At 37.8% G+C, this 20,191-nt stretch overlaps 1 protein-coding gene across 1 annotated transcript in view; it reads left to right on the forward strand.

Moving 5' to 3' along the window:
* The window catches only part of rptor (regulatory associated protein of MTOR, complex 1), a 396,655-nt gene that overhangs the window by 215,444 nt on the left and 161,020 nt on the right, over window positions 1-20,191 (forward strand). The window contains exons 13-17 of the mRNA XM_043715229.1: window positions 3,366-3,440; window positions 5,833-5,898; window positions 7,571-7,762; window positions 10,388-10,528; window positions 15,005-15,125. Of these exons, the coding sequence (XP_043571164.1) occupies window positions 3,366-3,440; window positions 5,833-5,898; window positions 7,571-7,762; window positions 10,388-10,528; window positions 15,005-15,125 (595 nt within the window). The remainder of the gene's footprint in view (window positions 1-3,365; window positions 3,441-5,832; window positions 5,899-7,570; window positions 7,763-10,387; window positions 10,529-15,004; window positions 15,126-20,191) is intronic.

Genomic DNA, 20,191 nt, shown 5'->3' on the forward strand with positions numbered 1-20,191 from the left:
TTAGCTGGTAAAAGAGGGAGATGTGAAATCCTTTTCATTTGTTTCTCTCAGCGTCTGTACGCTCCTGCACATTTAACTCTGGTGTTTCTTCAAGGATCAATCCTGGATTCTCTTCTCTCCTCCCCCCATCCCAAACAAACTTCTATTTCTCCTCTATGTGCTGTGGCTTGGTGACATCTCCAAAGACATGGAATAAGTTTTCCTATGCACTGAAGGCATCTAGCTCTACTTCATTCATTACCTCCTCTCTTGAAAACTCGTTTATGCTAAAATATCTGACTAATGAAGCGTCAAGTACTGGATGAGCTGAAACTTGTCTCCAGTTAAATATTGGGAAGACTAAAGCCTGTGTTTTGGCTCCACTCCAAACTCTGTTCTCTATCAATCAAATCTGTCTCTCATCCTGACAACAATCTAAGGTTAAACAGGTTATTCACAATCTTGCTTTTGCATTTTATCCTAAGGTGAGCTTCTGATTGATTCATGTCATCTCTAGAAAAGCCTATTTCTACCTCCATTTGTTTTCAGCTATGCACCTGTCGCAACTTGTCACCTGAAACCTTATTTCTGACATCATCGCCTGTAGGCTGGACTTTTCTGATGCACTTTTGTCTGTTCTTCACTCTACTCTTGAGACCATCCAGAGCTCTTGCCAATGTGCATCGAAGTCCCATTCTCCTATCCATGCCTGCGGTTACTGACCTACATTAGCTTCTAGTAAAACAATATTTTAGTTTTAGAATTCTTATTCTTGTTTTCAAACTCCTCCCTGTTAAAAATAGACCCTGCCCTCCCTATTTCTGTAGCTCCTCCAACTCTCTAAGATTCCTTCATTCTTCTTGTTTTGGGCCTCTTGTGCATTTCATGTCATAATTGCGGTTGGATCACCTTTGGTTTCCACGGCCACAACCTCTCAAATTCTAACCCACCATCCCTCACGCCTCCTTTATGACACTTAGAGTCATTGAGATGTACAGCACGGAAACAGACCCTTCAGTCCAACTTATCCATGCTGATCAGATATCCTAATCTAATCTAGTCCCAGCACCCGGTCTATATGCCTCTCAACCCTTCCTATTCATATACTCATCCAGATGGCTTTTAAATGCTGTAATTGTACCAGCCTCCACCACTTCCTCTGGCAGCTCATTCCCCACACGCACCACCATCTGACTGAAAAAGGTGCCCCTTAGGTCCATTTTAAATTTTTCCCCTCTTACCCTAAACCTAAGCCCTCCAGTTCGGGACCTCCCCCCACTCCAGGGAAAACACCTTGTCTATTCACCCTACAAACCTCTATGAGGTCTCAGCTTCCGATGCTCCAGGGAAGAAAGCCCCAACCTATTCATCCTCTCCCTATAGATAAAGTCATACAGATATACAGCATGGAAACCGACCCTTTGGTCAAAAGAGCCAGCCACATTGCTGTGGGTCTGAAGTGGCATGTAGGCCAGACCAGGTAAGGATAGCAGTTTCCCTGTAAAGGACTTTAGTGAACCAGATGGGTTTCTCCTGACAATCAGGAATGGATTTGTGGTCATCATTAGATGCTTAATTCCAGACCTGTTATTGAATTCAACTTCCGCCATCTGCTGTGGTGGGATTCAAAACCAGTTCCCCAGAACATTACTTGGGTCTCTGAGTTAACAGTCCAGTGATAATACCACTAGGCCATTACCTCCCCATTCTTAATGCCTGCTATTTTTTATCAAGCTTTTGGTCTTCTGGCCTAATATCTCTCTATATGGCTTAGTATAGCATTTGTTTTATATGAAGCACTTTTGAATGTTACCTTTAGAGGTACAGAAATAAACATATGCTGCCAGACCTGCTTAGTCTCTTCAACACTCCTCCTATTTCAGATTTCAGAAAAGTGCTTCACCATTTGTAAAATATGTTATTGTTTATGTATGCTATTAATCAACATGTTGTTGGCATTGAGCTGTGGTACATGGTGGACAAATATGTCTGTATTCTTGCCATGCACAAAGGGTAGACACACTTTTAAAAGTGATGGTAATCCCACTGATTCACATTGTACTATCTCCTGATTTTTCCTGAAATATCAATCTCTTTTATCTCTCTTAGAGGTGTAAAAGGTCAGTAAGCTATAATAAAATCTGGCATCATTACAGTAACTTATAGCTTTGAAAATATGTAGTTTTACGCACTAATGATTTAATATTATCCTGAATGTTCCAACTGGAAAACTAAGGGCTCTGGAAAGTCAAGGTCTATCAATATCTTTAACCTTAAAAAAAAAACCTGAATGATTCGTTAACAACTGTTGATATGAGTTAAGTTAACAAAGTTAAATTCAAGACTGCACTGAAATAACAAGGTGCCATTACAAGATACAGCACAATATGTAAAGTTCAAAATAACTAAACAAAGTTAATATGCATTCGTCTGTCATTTTAAATTGCAACACTAAAGTAGTTTATAACATTGTTGGGCCATTAAGTAAAAGCAAATTAGCATTTTCATTTTGTTAGCTTGGACCATAAATACTGCCATAAAACCTTAAACGTTTTGACTGTGGCCATGTGGCTAATCTTCCTCACCAAAGTGTTTTAAAACTAACTGAGGTTGAACAGCATATAATTTAATTTCCAACTTGCTTAATTAGAATAACTCAATCCTGCACTTTTAATTTTCAATAGTAGGACCTTAACAAATTTGAACAAAAGTCTTGCATCTCTAATCCTCAGCTTCATAGTTTAAACATTTCATACTACTTTTTGTTAAATAAGTAATGAAGTTCAAGAATTTGAAATATGTACATCCAGTGATGTGGGACCTAAATGAAGTTCAAAGTCAATTCTGAGCTCCTTTAATAAGACACACATTCAAGATAAGTTGCGTTTTGACACTGTGCCCATTGTGACAGTGGCTTGAACCTTGTTATATCTCAGTGCAATAGCTTTAATGACCTAAGATTCTAAGCAAATAACTTCAAATAGTTTGATGTGATTATCATAATAAATATTGCCTAATATTTATTTTAACTTCATTTCACTAGTTATTGCATTAGTTAACAATATAGGTTATTACGAGGTTATTATGATGTGGATCCTATAGCTTGTCAAAATTGCAATAGTGTCAATTATCAGATTTTTTTTAAACAATAGTCATGGGTACTAATAACCTTCCAAAATAAATACTTGTGTTTTTTCTTCCACTTGTGCAGTCAGACCTTTCACTTAAAAAGAAAACTATTAAATGGTTTGTGCATGGCATTCCCACCATGTATAAAGGGAGATCTTGATAACTGTTTATGATTATAATTAAACAATAGCTTTGTCAAACTAGTGCTGTTTTATGTCTATACCCAATAACACAGCATACATTTTTTTATTTTTCAGTCTTGCCAAGCTGACTTGGTGAAGGACAATGGTCACAAATATTTCCTTTCCGTTTTGGCAGATCCGTACATGCCAGTGAGTTTTTATCTATATGTTGAAAAGTACTACTTTCTTTTTTCTTAATTGAAACTTTCTAGGGAGAATTAGCACTTAGAAGCAAAGAATGCTGCCTATTTAATTTTGCAGAAATTGTCTATTGTGCAACAATAACATCAAATTTAAAGTGTAGCAGCAGGACATGTTCAAAAGATCAAGTCTGAAGAGTAAAGAAATTGTAATTTATTCAAAACAGAATGAAAATTAGCTGTTGGATAGGGATTTGAATAATTTTGAATAAATCCAAAGTAGTGGTAAGAAAAAGAAAGAACTCAATTTTATACTGTGGCTTTTGCTGTTTCATGATGGTCCAAAAGGTCTTCACAGACAATGGATCATGCTGAAATGTTATGTAAGCGATTTTAGTTAATTTCTGCAAAACATGGTACAATAAACTATAAATAAGTTAAATAATTAAATAATCTGCTTTTAGCAGTGTTGGTCCTTGTATAAATGTTGAGAAGGACAGAATATCCTGCTCTTTCCTTTTGCCAGTTGTGCTATAGGATCCTTTAGATTTACCTCAGTGAATAAAGGAGGCCTCAGTTTAATCTTTCATCCAAAAGCTGCCCCATCCAACAGTGTAGCATCAACTCATCACTGTATGAGAATGTCAGTCTGAACTATTCATCCACCTTAGATATGAGAAAAGCAAATTTTAATAAATTCATTGTGAGAGAACAGGTCTACAGTGAAAAGAATGATTAGGTATTATGTAGATTCATAGTTTATGTACAGATACCAGAATATTGAGAAAAGTGACTTAAAATGTTAAATTATGAGGACAATTTATATGAACATAGTTTGTGTCCTCTTGAATTTCGAAGTTTGAGAGGTGACCCTGTTGAGGCGCTTATAACGCTAAAGTTAAAATCTCACAACACCAGGTTTTGGTCCAACAGGTTTATTTGGAAGCACTAGCTTTTGGAGCGCCACTCCTTCATCAGGAGATTGTGGAGTATAAGGTCCTAGGACACAGAATTTATAGCAAATCTTATACTCCACAACAACCTGATGAAGAAGCAGCAATCCGAAAGGTAGTGCTTCCATATAAACCTGTTGGACTATAACTTCGTGTTGTGTGACTTTTAACTTTGTCCACCTCAGTCCAACACTGGCTCCGACAAATCATAATGCTAAAGGGCTTCAGTAAAGTAGATAGAGGAGTTATTTTCCCTGCTGGGGTTTTTCAGAGCGAGAATTCTGAATTAGAGTTAGGCCACTTAAGCTTTTTTTTTATACACAGAGGGTGATGGAAACCTGAAAGTCATCAAATGATGCTGAGTCAACTGCATTTTGAAGATTTGTAGAATTTGTTGAACAAAGATATTGTAGAATATAGAATAAAGACAAATAAATTAAGTGGACATACACATCAGCCATGATTTAATTGCCTAAACAGAACATGTTCAAACAGCTTAATGCTGCCACAACTTGTATTTGGAGACATCCACAGCATCACTGAGAGGTTAATGCTATTATTAATAGTTAAGAAGCAGAATAAATGGTAACTTGAGAAGCAGAATTGGTTGAAGCTACTGAGGAATGATAGTACTTCTGTGGCCAAACTGTGTTATTGCAGGTCTGCATAAGCATTTCCTAGAAAGCAAACTGGACCTGAAATACTAACATTGGGGCAGAAGTATAATTCATAACATGAAAACAATAAATGTGTTTTTGTAGGCAGCTTTCTATTGCTGGGGAGTCTAGAACTGGGGATCAGTCTTTAAATAAGTGGCCAGCTATTTAGATGAAGAGAAATTTCTTTGTATTCGGAATTCTCTTGGGCAGAGTGCTGCAGATGCTCAGTCGTTAACTCCATTAAATACACAGATTAAGTAGTTGGGCACTAAGGGAATTTGGGGATAAAGGGTTTTGTTGAAAGCTGGAGCTGTGGTAAAAGATCAGACGTGATCATAATGAGTAATTATACAAGATAGTCAGAGAGTTAGATAGGTTACACAGCGAGAGCCTTTTTCCTCATAGTGATGGCTAGCACAAGGGGGGGATATAGCTTTAAATTGAGGGGTGATAGAATAGGACAGATTTCAGAGGTAGTTTCTTAATTCTGAGAGTAGTAGGGCTGTGGAACACACTGCTTGCCACAGTCGTAGACTTGCCAACTTTTAAGGACATTGAAGTGGTTATTCGATAAACATACAGATGAGCTTCAGTTAGGTTCCACAGGTTGATGCAACATCAAGGGCTGAAGGGCCTGTACTGTGCTGTCGTATTCTATGTTCTGATAGCTCGGCAAGGTCAAAACAACCTTATTTCTATTTCTTGTTCTTACAGAACCTTCGGTGTTCTACGCTGAATTTCACCATTGCTTTATGTGTCTGTGCTAATTTGAGGTTTTTGTTTTGTTCAGGCTGAACACCGAACAATGGCTGCCTTTATTTTAGCTGTCATCGTTAATAATTATAATACAGGACAGGTAAGCAGCATTTTATATTTACATTTAAATCTACATGTAATATTTCTATGTTTAAATATGCTAATATAGCTCTTAACAAATGAAGGGAAAATTAACTAAGATTTTTCCTTTAGAGTTGGTGATTTTCTATGTTTGCTGAATTTGTTATTTGTCATTCATTTTAGAGAAAAAAAGATTTCACCCAATTTCAAGCTTTCCTTTGGTAAAATCGTAACCTTACTTTTCAAAACTAAATGGATTTTTGGACATCCTCTCTCAGACTGTCTCTTAAAATTAACATTTGACACAAGTCCATTAAAAACATCATTATACCTCAACATCTTTCCTGACCCTTTCCACTGCATCCTGCCTCTTAATAATATGGGCTCTGGATATAATCTTCACACCCATGTCAAGGACCCCTATGCACACCAAGGTAAAATTTGTAATGAACGTGTCTGTTTTGGTCTACTGTTTTAAGAACCCACTGAATTTCTAGTAGATCTAGTAGTTGCTTTTTACCCCCTTGACCTGAAAACTTGTCTTTAATTTAGCACATTGTTGGAGGTCCCTCTGCCTTCATAAAAGAAAATCATGCAGTAGCTTCAATTGCTCTTATCTAAAGTACCAGCAGAAATAAATTTGTCTCTTTCATCCTTTGTCCAAACTGACCATTCTTTGGAACAAGAAATAGTCAGAGTTTCAATACACCAGCAAGGAATCTGGTTCCATGTCCATCTTCACCTCCTAAAGCTTTAGTCTCAAGGTTTTGCTGAGTACTGCTGCTGTTTGTTTCCTTCCTTTTCTTGTTTTGTGTTTTGCCTGTAAGATACAGGGAGTAAGAAAGACCTTCCACATGTTAGGAGGAGTTGGAGGTTGGTTCCTTTCAAAAGGTAGATGTCATTACCCCATAGGTTCTTGGATATGGACCTCATGAATTCTATAAATTTCTAAATATGGACTTTGATTTAGTGAATAGATTTTGAAATATGTACCCCATTAATTATTCTGTAAGTTAGTAAATTTGGTTCTCACTACCCTCGAGTACTTTTCTTTGAAAAAAACCTGAAAATTGCACCTCTACCTGATTCCAATAGAAATTACAATTTCTTTTCAAATTCCCGTGGCACAGTGGTGTTCATTTGTTTTCTGAATTTTGATTCTCTCGAACAACAAATTTTGTTTATCTGCTGAAGAGTTACATTCTCGTGACACTAAACACAGAGGATTTAGAGACTCAATAGACTAAATTCAGAGATTTAATAACAGCACAAAATCGAAACCTGAGCTTGTGCATCCCTGAAACCCATGTTGTTGATCAGGATAATTGCTGGAGAGTTGTTGGTCACAGGCCGAACATTGGCATTAAATCAAACCGCGCCCCCCACTCCCCTGTTCTGACCTAGTACAAGTCACGCTGTTTGTATTTATGATGAAGCCCAGTGCACTAAATGAAGCTGGTAGCCATTGTCAAGCATTTTGCCCAGGTATTCCACCTTCTTTACATTGGGGAAAAAATAGGTTTGCAACATTTCAGCAATCCTATTGATACCTTACTTTGACCATGCCATGTTTGAGAATTCTAGGTGAAAACTGCCTGAATATTCAAACAAAAGTTACGCAACCATTCTAAATGAATGTGGTATTTTATGGATAAACATTTTGGAGTATTTTTTGCATTTCTTTTTTGTAGGAAGCCTGTTTGCAGGGAAATCTAATAGCGATCTGTTTGGAACAACTGAACGATCCCCATCCTTTACTGCGACAATGGGTGGCTATTTGTTTGGGGCGTATCTGGCAGAACTTTGATGCTGCTCGTTGGTGTGGTGTAAGAGACATTGCACATGAGAAATTGTACAGTCTTCTCTCAGATCCTATACCGGAGGTAAACTACACCAGTTGCTTCTTACAGCGTATTAATTTGTAACGAAAGAGAAATTAGAGTAAGTACGAGAAGCTTTCGTCAGTGCCCAGTGCTTATAATGTGAGCCCTTTTAATTTTGTGTTTTGTTATCAGCTCTGAGAATAATTGCAATGTATTATAACAAATCATTTGAACTAAAATAGAGTTTGGTATGCATGTGCTTCCATACCAATATTTGAAGAAACCTTTGAGAGAGATGTTTGCAGAAGGGTCACTCGACTTGAAATGTTAACTCTGTTTGTCTTTCCACAGATACTGCCAGACCTGCTGAGTTTTTCCATCAGTTTCTGCTTTTGTAGTTTATTTGTTTTCTCAGGAAAATTACATTTGTGTGTGTGACTGTATTCCAGGTGAACCTGACGTGAATCAATTCATGTTTATCAAATTTGATACTTTTGTACTTATAACAGCAGTATTTCAATGTGCAGTGTACTGACAGCTGTGAAATGAAGCCATTCTGTCGCTGATACCATGTAACTACTTAACTGTTAATAATCTGTTACCTGCTGCAATTGAGCGAGGTGCAAGCTTTTCACATGGATTAGATTGGATCTAAATGGGGAGTCAGTACATGTGAAATATCACATCTACTGTAGCAAAAGAAATAGCAGCTGCTGCTGAATCACAACGTAGCATAATCCCACAGGAAATTCCTCAAGGATGTACTGAATGAAGATTTACTATCTTTTGACATTGTAACCTAACAAGCCGGCCTCTCATTGGCACTTGAATATATTTTACAATCCTTCTTCCAAGGTTGTATAAATCAGTGATGGCAGAGCATCAGTGACATCAGTAGATGTTTTCCTCTGGGCTAAGATTAAGTGGGAGAATATGTCGCCAGATGTTTGATATGTCACCAGCCTTCTAAGGTGACAGTGCAATTTGGAAAATTTTGTTCCTCTGTTTCTTTTACTAAGAATTCATGATGGACTGTAGTAGCAACAGGTGGCAGCTATCATTTGATATAGAGTCATACAGCACGAAAACAGACCTTTTGGTCCAACCAGTCCATTTGTTGGTTTGTAAGTATTGTCAAGGTGATTTATCTCTTGATGTGATCCCACATACAAAAGAATCCTAATGTATTCAGGTTCACAAGGATAACTGACTGATCACAAATGAGGATGTGACTAAAAGATTTCTGTGTTCCTGAGACTATTTGTAGATTCCAACGATGGTAAGAATGAACTTGTATTTATGTTATGTTTAATGACTCAGGATTTCACAACCAACAAAGTACTTTTGAAGTGTATTTGCTGTTGTTGAGCAACGCAGCAGTCAACTTTGCACCACAATGTCTCGCAATCAACAAGATAGATGAATAGTTGATATGTCATAATGTTGGTCGAGGGATTGATGTTGGTTGGACCACTGAGAGAACTTCCAGGCAACCCTTTGACCAGTGCTACAGGATCTTTTACGAAGCCATGGCTCAATGCCTTATTTAAAGGTAGCATACATGATAAAATGACATTCTTTCTATACTTCATTGTAATGTCAGCATAAGATGTGTGTTCATCTCTCAAGGGAGGCTTGAACCCTCGATACTCATCACTCGCTGGCAGACTGCGCAAACCTGCTACCTTTCCAGAATGAGAGATTTCAATTGTAAGCATGTGATTCCTAAAGAAAGGGGTCTCAGTTCTGTATTCGATTGAGAGATGTATGTGTAAAGTTCTTCCATTAGACAATTTAAATCAGATATGCTGTTTCAAGGCTGAGTAATAATAAAGAAGCAAAAATACTGAACTACGTTTAAGTAAATAATTTAACAAGGAGAAATCTGATTAAATTTATCTCTTGTCATGGCGCACCTCCACCTGGACCATCGGTTGGAATTTAGACAGTTTATATCACTGAATGAAATCAGCAAGAATTTCTAACCAAGTTAGAAGCCTGCTGTTCATTGATTTTTTTTTAAAATCATTTGTTTAAACTTGGTTTGTTTACAGCTTGACTGGCAAAATTGTTTTAACATTATATTCTTGGGATTCATAATTTAGTTGTCCATCATGTTGATGACAGTTGCTTTTTACAACTGAGACGCTGAGTCACAGATGTGCTGAGAATCATGTGTGCCAGACTGGCTAAGACATGAGTGAACCAGTTTAATTTTGAAGAACACCGTAGTCATAACTGTTATCATTTCTGGCACTGGATTAATTGAGCTCAGTATCTGGATTAACTGTGATGGAATTTGAGGCCATCTCAGTTGCCTGTCCAGTATTGGAACCTCAATATTAAAATTTGGGGCTTGTTTATGAAGGTTTCTTATGCTATTACAAATGTTCTGTGATTATCTGTACTTTAATGAATTGTATTGTATTTTAATAGTTATGCATGAATGAGATTATATTGACTTTTCTATATTTTTTGTTGCTCCAAATACTGCCGTTGATGTTCAAACTTGTGATATTTTGGGCACAATAACATTCAGTAGATACAAATACTCAATTGTCTGGCAAAACAAAAATGACCATTTTATAAACTGCGAATGTGAAATTTAGTGTTATGAATAGCTGAATTTAAAGAGACTGGTCTCAAGATTTTGTTCAGAATTTTAATAAGCAATTTATTTTGCAGGTTCGTTGCTCTGCTGTCTTTGCCTTGGGCACATTTGTTGGGAACTCAGCAGAGAGAACTGACCATTCCACCACTATTGATCACAATGTAGCAATGATGCTGGCCCAACTCATAAATGACGGGAGCCCTGTTGTTAGAAAGGTAATTGTTTTGTACATTTTGGTTTTTGACTACTATCCTGTATCACTGGATTAAAAATTATTACACTTAAAATGGTCAAAAGGAACAACTTTAATTTTAGGGAAGAGGATTGTTTCTGACTTTGAAGGCATTTTGGTATTGATAGGGGCAGGCATGCTTGAGACCCGATCACTGACAGCATGTTATGAATGCAAGCTCTACAATGTTGTTGCTAATTGTTGCTTCATCTTTAAGGAGGCTCGAGAACAAAAGTGCAGGAAGCAGATTGTTTGGGCTCAGCAATGTCTTGGTAAAGAGATGCAATCTGAAATTACAATTGTCAGTTCAATTTCCACATTTGTGGAATCCATTTAGAAAAGTGGAAGAACCTTTTGCATATATTTTCCTTCCATAATTAGACATACAATCTTTGAACCTTTTGAGAAGCAAAGAAAAAGTGGAGCAGCACTGGTCACTGATATTAGTTATACTATGTTGTGTTTAGCTGACGCCCTGATTAATTTTACAGACATGGATTTAGTTTTCCTTGGTTATAGGTTGAAGTCAGCATTTGTTATGGATGAACTATTTGGTTGGCTGACGCTATATTTCACTGAAAAGGAACAGCAATGTTATTAGGACTAGCTGTGGAAATATTGTCCAAAGTGAATGAACTTAGCAAGTTATAGTGTCGTTACTGCACAGAAAGAGACCATTCAGTCCATTAAGCCCATGCCAGCTATCTCTTGAGCAGCCGTGTCTATTTCATTGCTTTGCTTTATTCCTGTATAACTGCAGTTGAATTGTTAAAATTGCAAATTTTATCAACACCCTAAGTATCCTTTGTTTTAACAGAAAGTTAATATAGTTTAGTCGGTAATCATATTAGATACTGACAAACCTTCAAAACAATTTGTTGTAATACTTTTTTAAAAGCTGGGATTTGGATGCCCTGCTGTGGATTGAACCTGCTGAATAATGTTATGCAAGCTCTTGCATGATTTACATTTTGTTACATCATGGTTAATATTAGTTATTCTTTGAAAATGCTTCAAGTTCTGTAAGAGGAATTCAGATATTCCCAATTTCAACACTTTTCCAGCTTCTCACACTAATTGTATATGAATAAACCTGTCTACAAATTTAAGTTTAAAATCTAAGCTAATTATTAGACATGTCTAAATAATGTTGAATTTTTAGAAATAACCAATATCGACCTTTGCAAATTTCTGGAGCAGTTGGAACATTGTGCATTGCAGTAACAGATTTCTGCAAAAATAAACTGCAGTTATAAACTGAGCATACTGACACACAATTTTCTTAAAAAAAGGGTAATTTCACGACACTGTCTATTAATAGCACATGGATACACCATGTACCGTTGGATGACTAACTTGCCAAAACTCCAAATAATTAGTGTCTTTGTCGGCCTCCCAATTCTGTGTTGCAGCCGCAAAATGCTGAATTAGATTTTCATTAATGCAAAATCATTTCGCTGCAGCCATTTGGGACAGGCAATTCATATTGTATATATCCTTTAAATATGATTCATGATAATATAACACTCATCTTGAAAGTCCAAACTGGGAGCTAATGAAACTAGAATGTAAGAATTTGTCCCTAAGTGTGGTGTTAATTTAGTTACTTTTCTTTTCCAGCTTTATTTCTTTCTTAACATACTCCTTCTTTCCCTATAGTTCTTTCTCTGTTTATAATTTGATTCTAATTCAACTTATTTCCTTATCCATCTCTCACACTCTACCTTGTGGATCCTTAAATTTTATTGGATGAGAAGTAAGATTACAAAGTCCTAGATGACCCATTAATGTCGATGCCGTGTTGTCAATTACTGAGCAGAGTTAATAACTCACCTGTGCAGTGTGAGTTAGAAATTCAGGATGTTTACTGTGTGATGCGTCCCTACAGCAATTCCTAAACCATTGGGTCAAATTTTAAATCATGGATTTATGGTAAAACTGCCCTTTGGATGGCAAGGGGTCGTGAAGAGAGTGAGATATTTTATGTAGTCAAGTGATTTGGCTTTCAAAATCTAGACTATGGAAGCAGTAGTGAATGTACACACTACAAGTGGAATTTCCATATAAAATCTGTTGAGTGACTAGAAAAATTATGGTGGTAGAATGATTTGTGCATGTTTTTAAGTAAATTAGAAATTGATAATAAATTGTTTGTGTTTATATCTTGGGTTTGTGTAACAGTTATGATCAATACCAGTCATTATCAATCTGACAGCAGCATCTTAAGGGTTGAATTTGCTATAAATTAAAACCTGAAATTGAATAAATATAGTGTATTTACAGATTAAGATTAATGTCTACATTGTAATGTCAGACTGAGATCTACAATTGGGCAAGGAGGTTGAGGTGGAGAGGTAATTTTGTCCTTATTAAAATTAAGTAAATGAGCCATTTGGATTTGAGTAATACAGACTAAACGATCTCCAGTTTGAGCTCTGGTTCTTATTGAATTATCTGATTTCAGTCAGGATAATGTTCAGAAGTTTACAATCCTCTCCTATGTTACTGAAGAGGGCAAATTCTGTCAGGCTTCCTAGTATGATGGACATTTGGCAAATTCACACTCAAAGTCCACCTGTGGACACTGAGAGTGCCAGGTTGGCCTAAACTGTGATACTCTCCCCAGTTGTAGTCTATTACCATTTGACTGTTTACATTCACATCTGGAGGCTAGCTAGCTGAATGACATATGTAGTATTGCTTTCCAATGTAGATCAGTGTCCTCAAGAGATGAGAGAAGAAATTGTGCAGATCTTAAGGAAACATTGTTCTGCACTAAATGTGACATGTCAAAAGAACGAATGCCAATATATTGATTTGAAATACAATAAAAGCCTTTTCCGCCCACAGAAGATCACAGGGGACCTACTGATTTTCGGATATTGGCTGGTTGCTGTGTTGCAGATGCGGTCTTCTCAATCAGAAGACCATATATTTATCTGTGACCATATTAGAAAGGAAATGATTCTTAGATGAGTTCCCTTTACTAAATCATGTTTTTCTCTTCCCATCCCTTCTAGAAATTTTCCCTATTAATTCCTAGCTGAAAAATGAAGGATCAGTTTTGTTCATCAATATGCTGGTAGCAGGAGAGCTTTCTGTTTTATGTAATTAAGTCAGCTTTTGAAAAATTAATAAAACATTGAATTTGATAACATCATTGAACTTCCTAGATTTTAATCTATTCACCTCTTAAAAATAATGAATAAAAGCGTTATGAGGGCATGAAAGCAGAGCTGAATTTGGCAAATTAGGTTAAAAAAATTGGTCAATAGAGACTTTTATGGAGATATTTCACAATACGCAGAATACATAAATTTCACTAAGTAGGTAGAATAGGAGAGGTAATGGCTTAGTGGTATTATCACTGAACTGTTAATCTAGAGACCCAGGTAATATTCTGGGACTCCGGTGCTAATTCTGCCACAGCAGATGGTGCATTGTGAATTCAGTAAAAATCTGAACTTAAGAGTCTATTGATGACCATGAATCCATTGTGCTTTATCGGAAAAACCCAACTGGTTCATTATTGCCCTTTACAGTAGGAAACTGCTGTCCTTAATTGGTCTTCACCTACATGTGACTCCAGGTCCACAGCAATGTGGTTGACTGCTAACTACTCTGTGGACAATTAGGGATGGGCAATAAATGCTGGCTGAGCTATCAATGCCATTATTCCATGAATGAATGAAAAAAAGAAAAATTCTAAGAGATGGACCCACTATTTGTGCAAAGGTAGAGAGGTTTAAAGAGTTTCAGTTTACTCTCCCTTTAAGGTGGAGGAGCGTGCGTTGGAAACAGCTGTGCTAATCTTTAGTAAAGGGAACTAATCCCATTCTCACCCACTCACTCCAAACTATGCACAGGCTGGGTTTAGAGGAGAAAGACTTGGTTTGTTTGAAGTGTATAAGATGCTGAGAAGCATAATTCTTGAATAGTTTAAGGCAGAGCAAGATAGTGTTTTTAGATAAGTGGTTAAAGATCATTAGGAATTGATGGGAATGTGGATTTTGAGGTTGAAATCAGATCTCTTACCAAATCTTATGAATAAAGCAGTCTCAAGGTTGCTCCATAGTTTGGTCTTTTTCAAATGCTTTCCACTGTGCTATTTCCATTTTCAGGGCATTTATGTTTTGGTTTAGATTTAATTTTCTGGAGGGCTGCTTAATCCCAGTTTCATGCTGTAGTATTCTGAGTGATGCCGGATGTTGTCTTATTACTGTAATGTCCTTGATACTAAATGATGTAGACGAAAGGATGGAAATTATTTTGAATCTTTTGATTTCCTAGATCTACAATAGTTATAATACATTCTATTTGGATTTATGCCACTTGGTGTTTTTTTTTGTGGTTGTAACTGTCACTTGTTTTTGGTCAATGACATAAGTCTAAATTAGATTATTGAAATTGTTCCGAGGTTAATCTTATTTAACTGACAGATTTATTTTTTAATTGGCAGGAATTGGTTGTGGCATTCAGTCATCTTGTCATTCAGTATGAAAGTAATTTCTGCACCGTGGCATTGCAGTTCATGGAAGAAGAAAAGAACTACCCACTTCCTTCCCCTGCCAGTATAATCGGTATGCGTGTTCACTTCTCTCATTTTAAAATTAAAATCAATGTCATGTGAATTTTGACAGTTTTTAAGGACGTGGTAAATTGTGTTCAGTGCCTCATTCAGATTGAAAAAAATATAGCTTTCCAACAAAGTTTAGTTTTGTTGAGCAGTTCTTAAATTCACTTTTGGAATGTGAACATTGTGGCATTTATAAGTCATGGGCGGAACAGTTGACTGATTTGTATAGTAATGCTAGCAGGCATCTAGGAAGTAAGACCAGATTGGATAAGTGCAGCAGGTTTCTTTTGTTAGAAAACCAGTGTTCACACCAATTTAATAGCTTCGTCTCTTATTACTGTTACCAGCCTAAATTTCATGCACAAGTCCTTGGGTGACAGCAAACCAAGAATTATAATGATTGATATTGAAATGAATTTCTCTCTCCATATTTCAGAATGCTTCCCTTTTTTGTGCCAAACTCCTTAAACATTAATTTCACATTTTTGCAACAGAAGTACTTCAGACAGTTGAGCAAGGCCATTGAATCTATCTTATCCCATCACAATACTCATGTTTCAGCAATGAAAATATAAATCTGTAATATTGGGCTAAAGTATTGAATAGGTCAAAGCACTGGGCTTCACGGTGAGAAAAAGTTAATGTAAAGCAGACATCGGGGAGTTTTTAACACAGCAATAGTACAGGAAATGATGATGAAGTCTCACTTTGGAGGAGTATTCATTGATTTCCTCCTCTTGGTTTATGTGTACACATTTGTGTACACGTGTGTGTGCGCATGCATGCATGCATGCGTCTGACCAACTGACCATTCTACACATGCTGCTGAGGCATTATCCTCTTTCTGTTCTGTCTCCTTTTCTGTTTTACTGTTGGCCTCAGAGCTTTTGATTGATACAACTACAGCCTGCCACTTGGCTCCCACTCCTGCAGCTTAAACGCCATTCCTAAACGTCATTGTTTTTTCAGCTATGTTTCCTCTTCAAGAATCTTAAGACTAGTGTCTTCAATTTGACCCCTTGCTCTTTTGCATTTACGATGTTGCATTTATGTGCTACCAAGTAAAAATAGTCCAAGTGTAAAGTCTCCCAATGTTTCTCAGCCAGAGGTCTGGGTGCAGGTGCCTTTTAGACCAGAAATGGTTCTCAGAATTAAAAAATGGAGAAATATATGAAAATAATTATCTTTGACACATGGTGGTATCAAGGTACCCTATCAAAACTGGAGTCAATGGTAAGGAGAGTGGAATCCTCCAATGGTTAGAATCATAGCTCATGCGAAGGAAAATGGTTGTGATTGTTTGAGGTCTATCAAGTCAACCTCGGGGCAAATCTGCAGGAGTTCCTCGGTACAGTGTCCTAAACCAAACCATCTTCAGTTGCTTCATCAATAATCTTCCGTTCATGATAAAGCTGGAAGTGGAGATTTTCAATGATAATTGCAAATACTCAGCACCATTTATGATTCCTTCGATGCTGAAGTAATCTATGTCCAAATGCAGCAAGCCTTGGACAGTATTCAGCTTACATCTGAAAAGTGGTAAGATGTACTCCACACAAATGACAGACAATAATCATCACCGACAAGATGATCCTCATATTACTAGAGCTCAACAATACTCCAGATCCTTGGCATCATCCCAGGACGAAGCAGCCCGCTTGATTGGCACTGCACTAACACTACTACTACTCCCTCCACCACTGATAGTCATAAGCGGCAGTGTGAGCTATCTACAAGATGTACTTCAGAAATTCACTCAAAGCTCCTTGGACATCCTTCCAATCCCATGACCACTGCCATCCAGAGGGACAGCAGCAGATATATAGGAACACCACCACCTGCAAGTTCCCCTTCAAGTGCCTAACTATCCTGACTTGAAAATATATCACAGTTCCTTCGGTGACAATGGGTCAAAATCGTGGGTCTGCCTTCCTCACAGAATTATAGGCATACCTACTTCAAATGAACTTCAGCAGTTCAAGAGGGGAGCTCACCACCACCTTATCAAGGGCCCTGCAGGATGGGGAGTATTGATGCTCACATCCCATGAATGAATTTTTAAAAATGCCCAGTCTCCTGCTTTTTTTTTGCCTTTAGAAGAAACTTGGGAGTTTAATCTGGCTCCATCAATTGGGTAATTATGTATGGTTATTGTGAAATACCATGTGTCAAAGTTGATTATTTTCATATCTTTCTCTGTTTTTGAAATCGGAGCCATTTTTTGGTCTTGAGGGCACCTACACCCAAACCTCTGGCAGAAATGCCTTGGGAAATTTGCATTATTTTTACTTGGTAACATCTAAAATCCACAATCTTTTATTTAAGAAATAGGAACAGCAGGTGGCCATTTGGCCCCTCAGGCCAGCTCTGCCATTCAGTAGGATTATGGCTGATCCAACATTCCTCACGTCCACTTTCCTACACTTTTACCATTGTCTTTGATTCCCTTACTCAACAAGAGTTTATCTACCTCAGTCTTAAACATCCACAAAACTCTTCCCCACTGTGGTAAGGACTTTCAAAGAGACTCAACACTCTCCGAGAAGAAAATCCTCCTCATTTCAGTTTTAAGTTTGTGTCCCTTTATTCTGAGACTATCTGATCCTAGACTCTCCTGTGCGGGGAAACATCCTCCTGGCATTTACCCTATCATGCCCCCTAAGAATCCCAAGTTTCAATCCTATATGTTTCACTTTTCTAAACTCCAGTGATTACAGTCCTAGCTTATTTAACCTTTGCTCATAAGAAAATCCTCCCGTAACAGGGAGCATCCTAATAAACCTTCTGTGAACTGCCTACATGTTAAATCATATCTTTCATTAAGTAAGTGGACCAAAACTGCTCAGCGGTCCCAGGTGTTTTCACTAGCATGGTTGCAGTAAGGCTTCTGTACTCTTCTACTCAACCTCCTTGAAATAAGAGCCAGCGTTCCTTTAGCCTTTCTGATTACTTGCTGCACCTGTGCGCTGCCTTTCTGTGTTTCATGCAAAGTACCCCAAAGTCCCTTTTTGTTTCAGTTCCCTGCAGTTTTTCTTCATTTAAATAATCTGTTTTTGTTGTTCTCCTTGCAACTTCACATTTACCAACTTTTTGTCCGTTAAAATATATTTTATGTCCGTCAATATATTTCTGCAAATATTTGCATCCCTTTCACAACCTGCCTTTCCAAATTCTTTTGTATTGTCTGTAAATTTGGCTGTGGTATATTGACTGATTTCTTCCAAGTCATTGAAAACAGTTGCAGTCTCAGCACTAATCCCTGTGAAACACCACTGGTCACAAGTTGGCAACCTGAAAAAGAACTCCTTGTTCCACTTGCTGTTTCTTGCCCATAAGCCAATTCTCTCTCCATGTCACTGTACTCTTTTTTTTTAATATTTGTGGGATGTGGATATCACTGGCTGGGCTAGCACTTTTGCCTGTTTCAAATTGACCTTGAGAAGGTGGTGCTGAGCTACCTTCTTGAACCACTCAGTCCATCTGCTTTGGGTTGATCTACAATGCCATTAGTGAGGGAATTTCAGGATTTTGACCCAATGACAGTGAAGGAATGGGGATGTTTCCATGTCAGAATGGTGAGTGGCTTGGAGGAGAACTTGCAGATGGTCCTGTTCCCATGTATCTGCTGCCCTTGTCCGTGGGTTTGGAAGAGGCTATCTGAGGATCGTTGCATTTCTGCAGTGCATCTTGCAGATAATGTACATTACTACTGAATGTCGGTGATGGAGGGAATGAGTGCTTGTGGGTGTAGTGCTGGTCAAGTGAGCTGCTTTGTCCTGGATGGTGTCAAGATTCTTGAGCATTGTTGGAGCTAAACCCATCCAGGCAATTGGGGAGTATTCCATCACACTCCTGGCTTGTGCCTTAGAGATGGTAGACAGGCTTTGGGGAATTAAGAGGTGAATTACTAGCCATAGTATTCCAAGCATCTGAACTGCTCTTGTAGCCATTGTGTTTATGTGGTGAGTCTACTCGGGTTTCGGGTGAATGGTAACCCTGCAGGACGCTAATACTGGGGGATTCAGTGAGACTACCTCCAGCACAGTGGGCTCTTAACTTGTATCTCAACCTTTTGAGAGGTACTTTGTGAAATGTCTTCTGGAAGTTCAGATACAACACATCTACTGATTCTCCTCCATCTACTCTAATTGAGACTTCCTTGAAAAACTCTAATGAATTAGTGACACGCGATTTCCCTTTCACAAAGCCACGCTCACTCCACTTGATTAAATTATGATTTTCCACAAGTTCTGTTACTTCCTTAATAATTGATTCCAATAATTCTCCAACAGTAGATATTAGGCTAATTGACCTATAGCTACCCACATTTTGCCTCCCTTGCTTTTTGAATGGGGATGTCACGTTGGCAGTTTTCCAATCCTCTGGTACTTCTCTGGAATTCAAGAGTTTTTGGGAAAACTACAACCAATGTACCAAACAAACGGAATAACGGATATAAATTTTAGTAATATCCATGCCAGAAAATCTTTGCAATTTTGAGATCAATTCCTCTAAGTGTTGACCTTTTAAGGTCATCAAAACTGACTTTATAATTATTTGTATTATTGAGACTAGTATCATTAGTCACAATAATATCACACATACAATTTGGTGTTGATATTCCTGCAGCAAAATTGAATAGCATTACTTAGTCTTTTACCAAGCTCAGTAGTATTGGGACGAATTTCATATCTAGGCTTAGAAATGCCTTTATTAATGTGGGGGCAGGGGGAATTGATTGACTAAATTGAATGGTATATCAATAAGTAGATTAGATTAGATTCTGTACAGCATGGAAACAGGCCTTTTGGCCCAACAAGTCCACACCGACCCTCCAAAGAGTAACTCACTGAGACCGACTCCCCTAGCCTACATTTACCCTCACAATTCTCACAGCCTGCACATCTTTGGACTGTGGGAGGAAACCAACGCAGACACGGAGAATGTGCAAACTCCACACACAGTCGCCCGATGCAGAGATCGAACCAGGTCCCCGACACTGTGAGGCAGCAGTGCTAACCACTGAGCAACCGTGCCGCCTTCGATTCAACTTCAGTCAGAATTGATCAG

Source organism: Chiloscyllium plagiosum, chromosome 24 (genome assembly GCF_004010195.1).
Source record: "Chiloscyllium plagiosum isolate BGI_BamShark_2017 chromosome 24, ASM401019v2, whole genome shotgun sequence".
In the NCBI taxonomy this organism is placed as follows: domain Eukaryota; kingdom Metazoa; phylum Chordata; class Chondrichthyes; order Orectolobiformes; family Hemiscylliidae; genus Chiloscyllium; species Chiloscyllium plagiosum.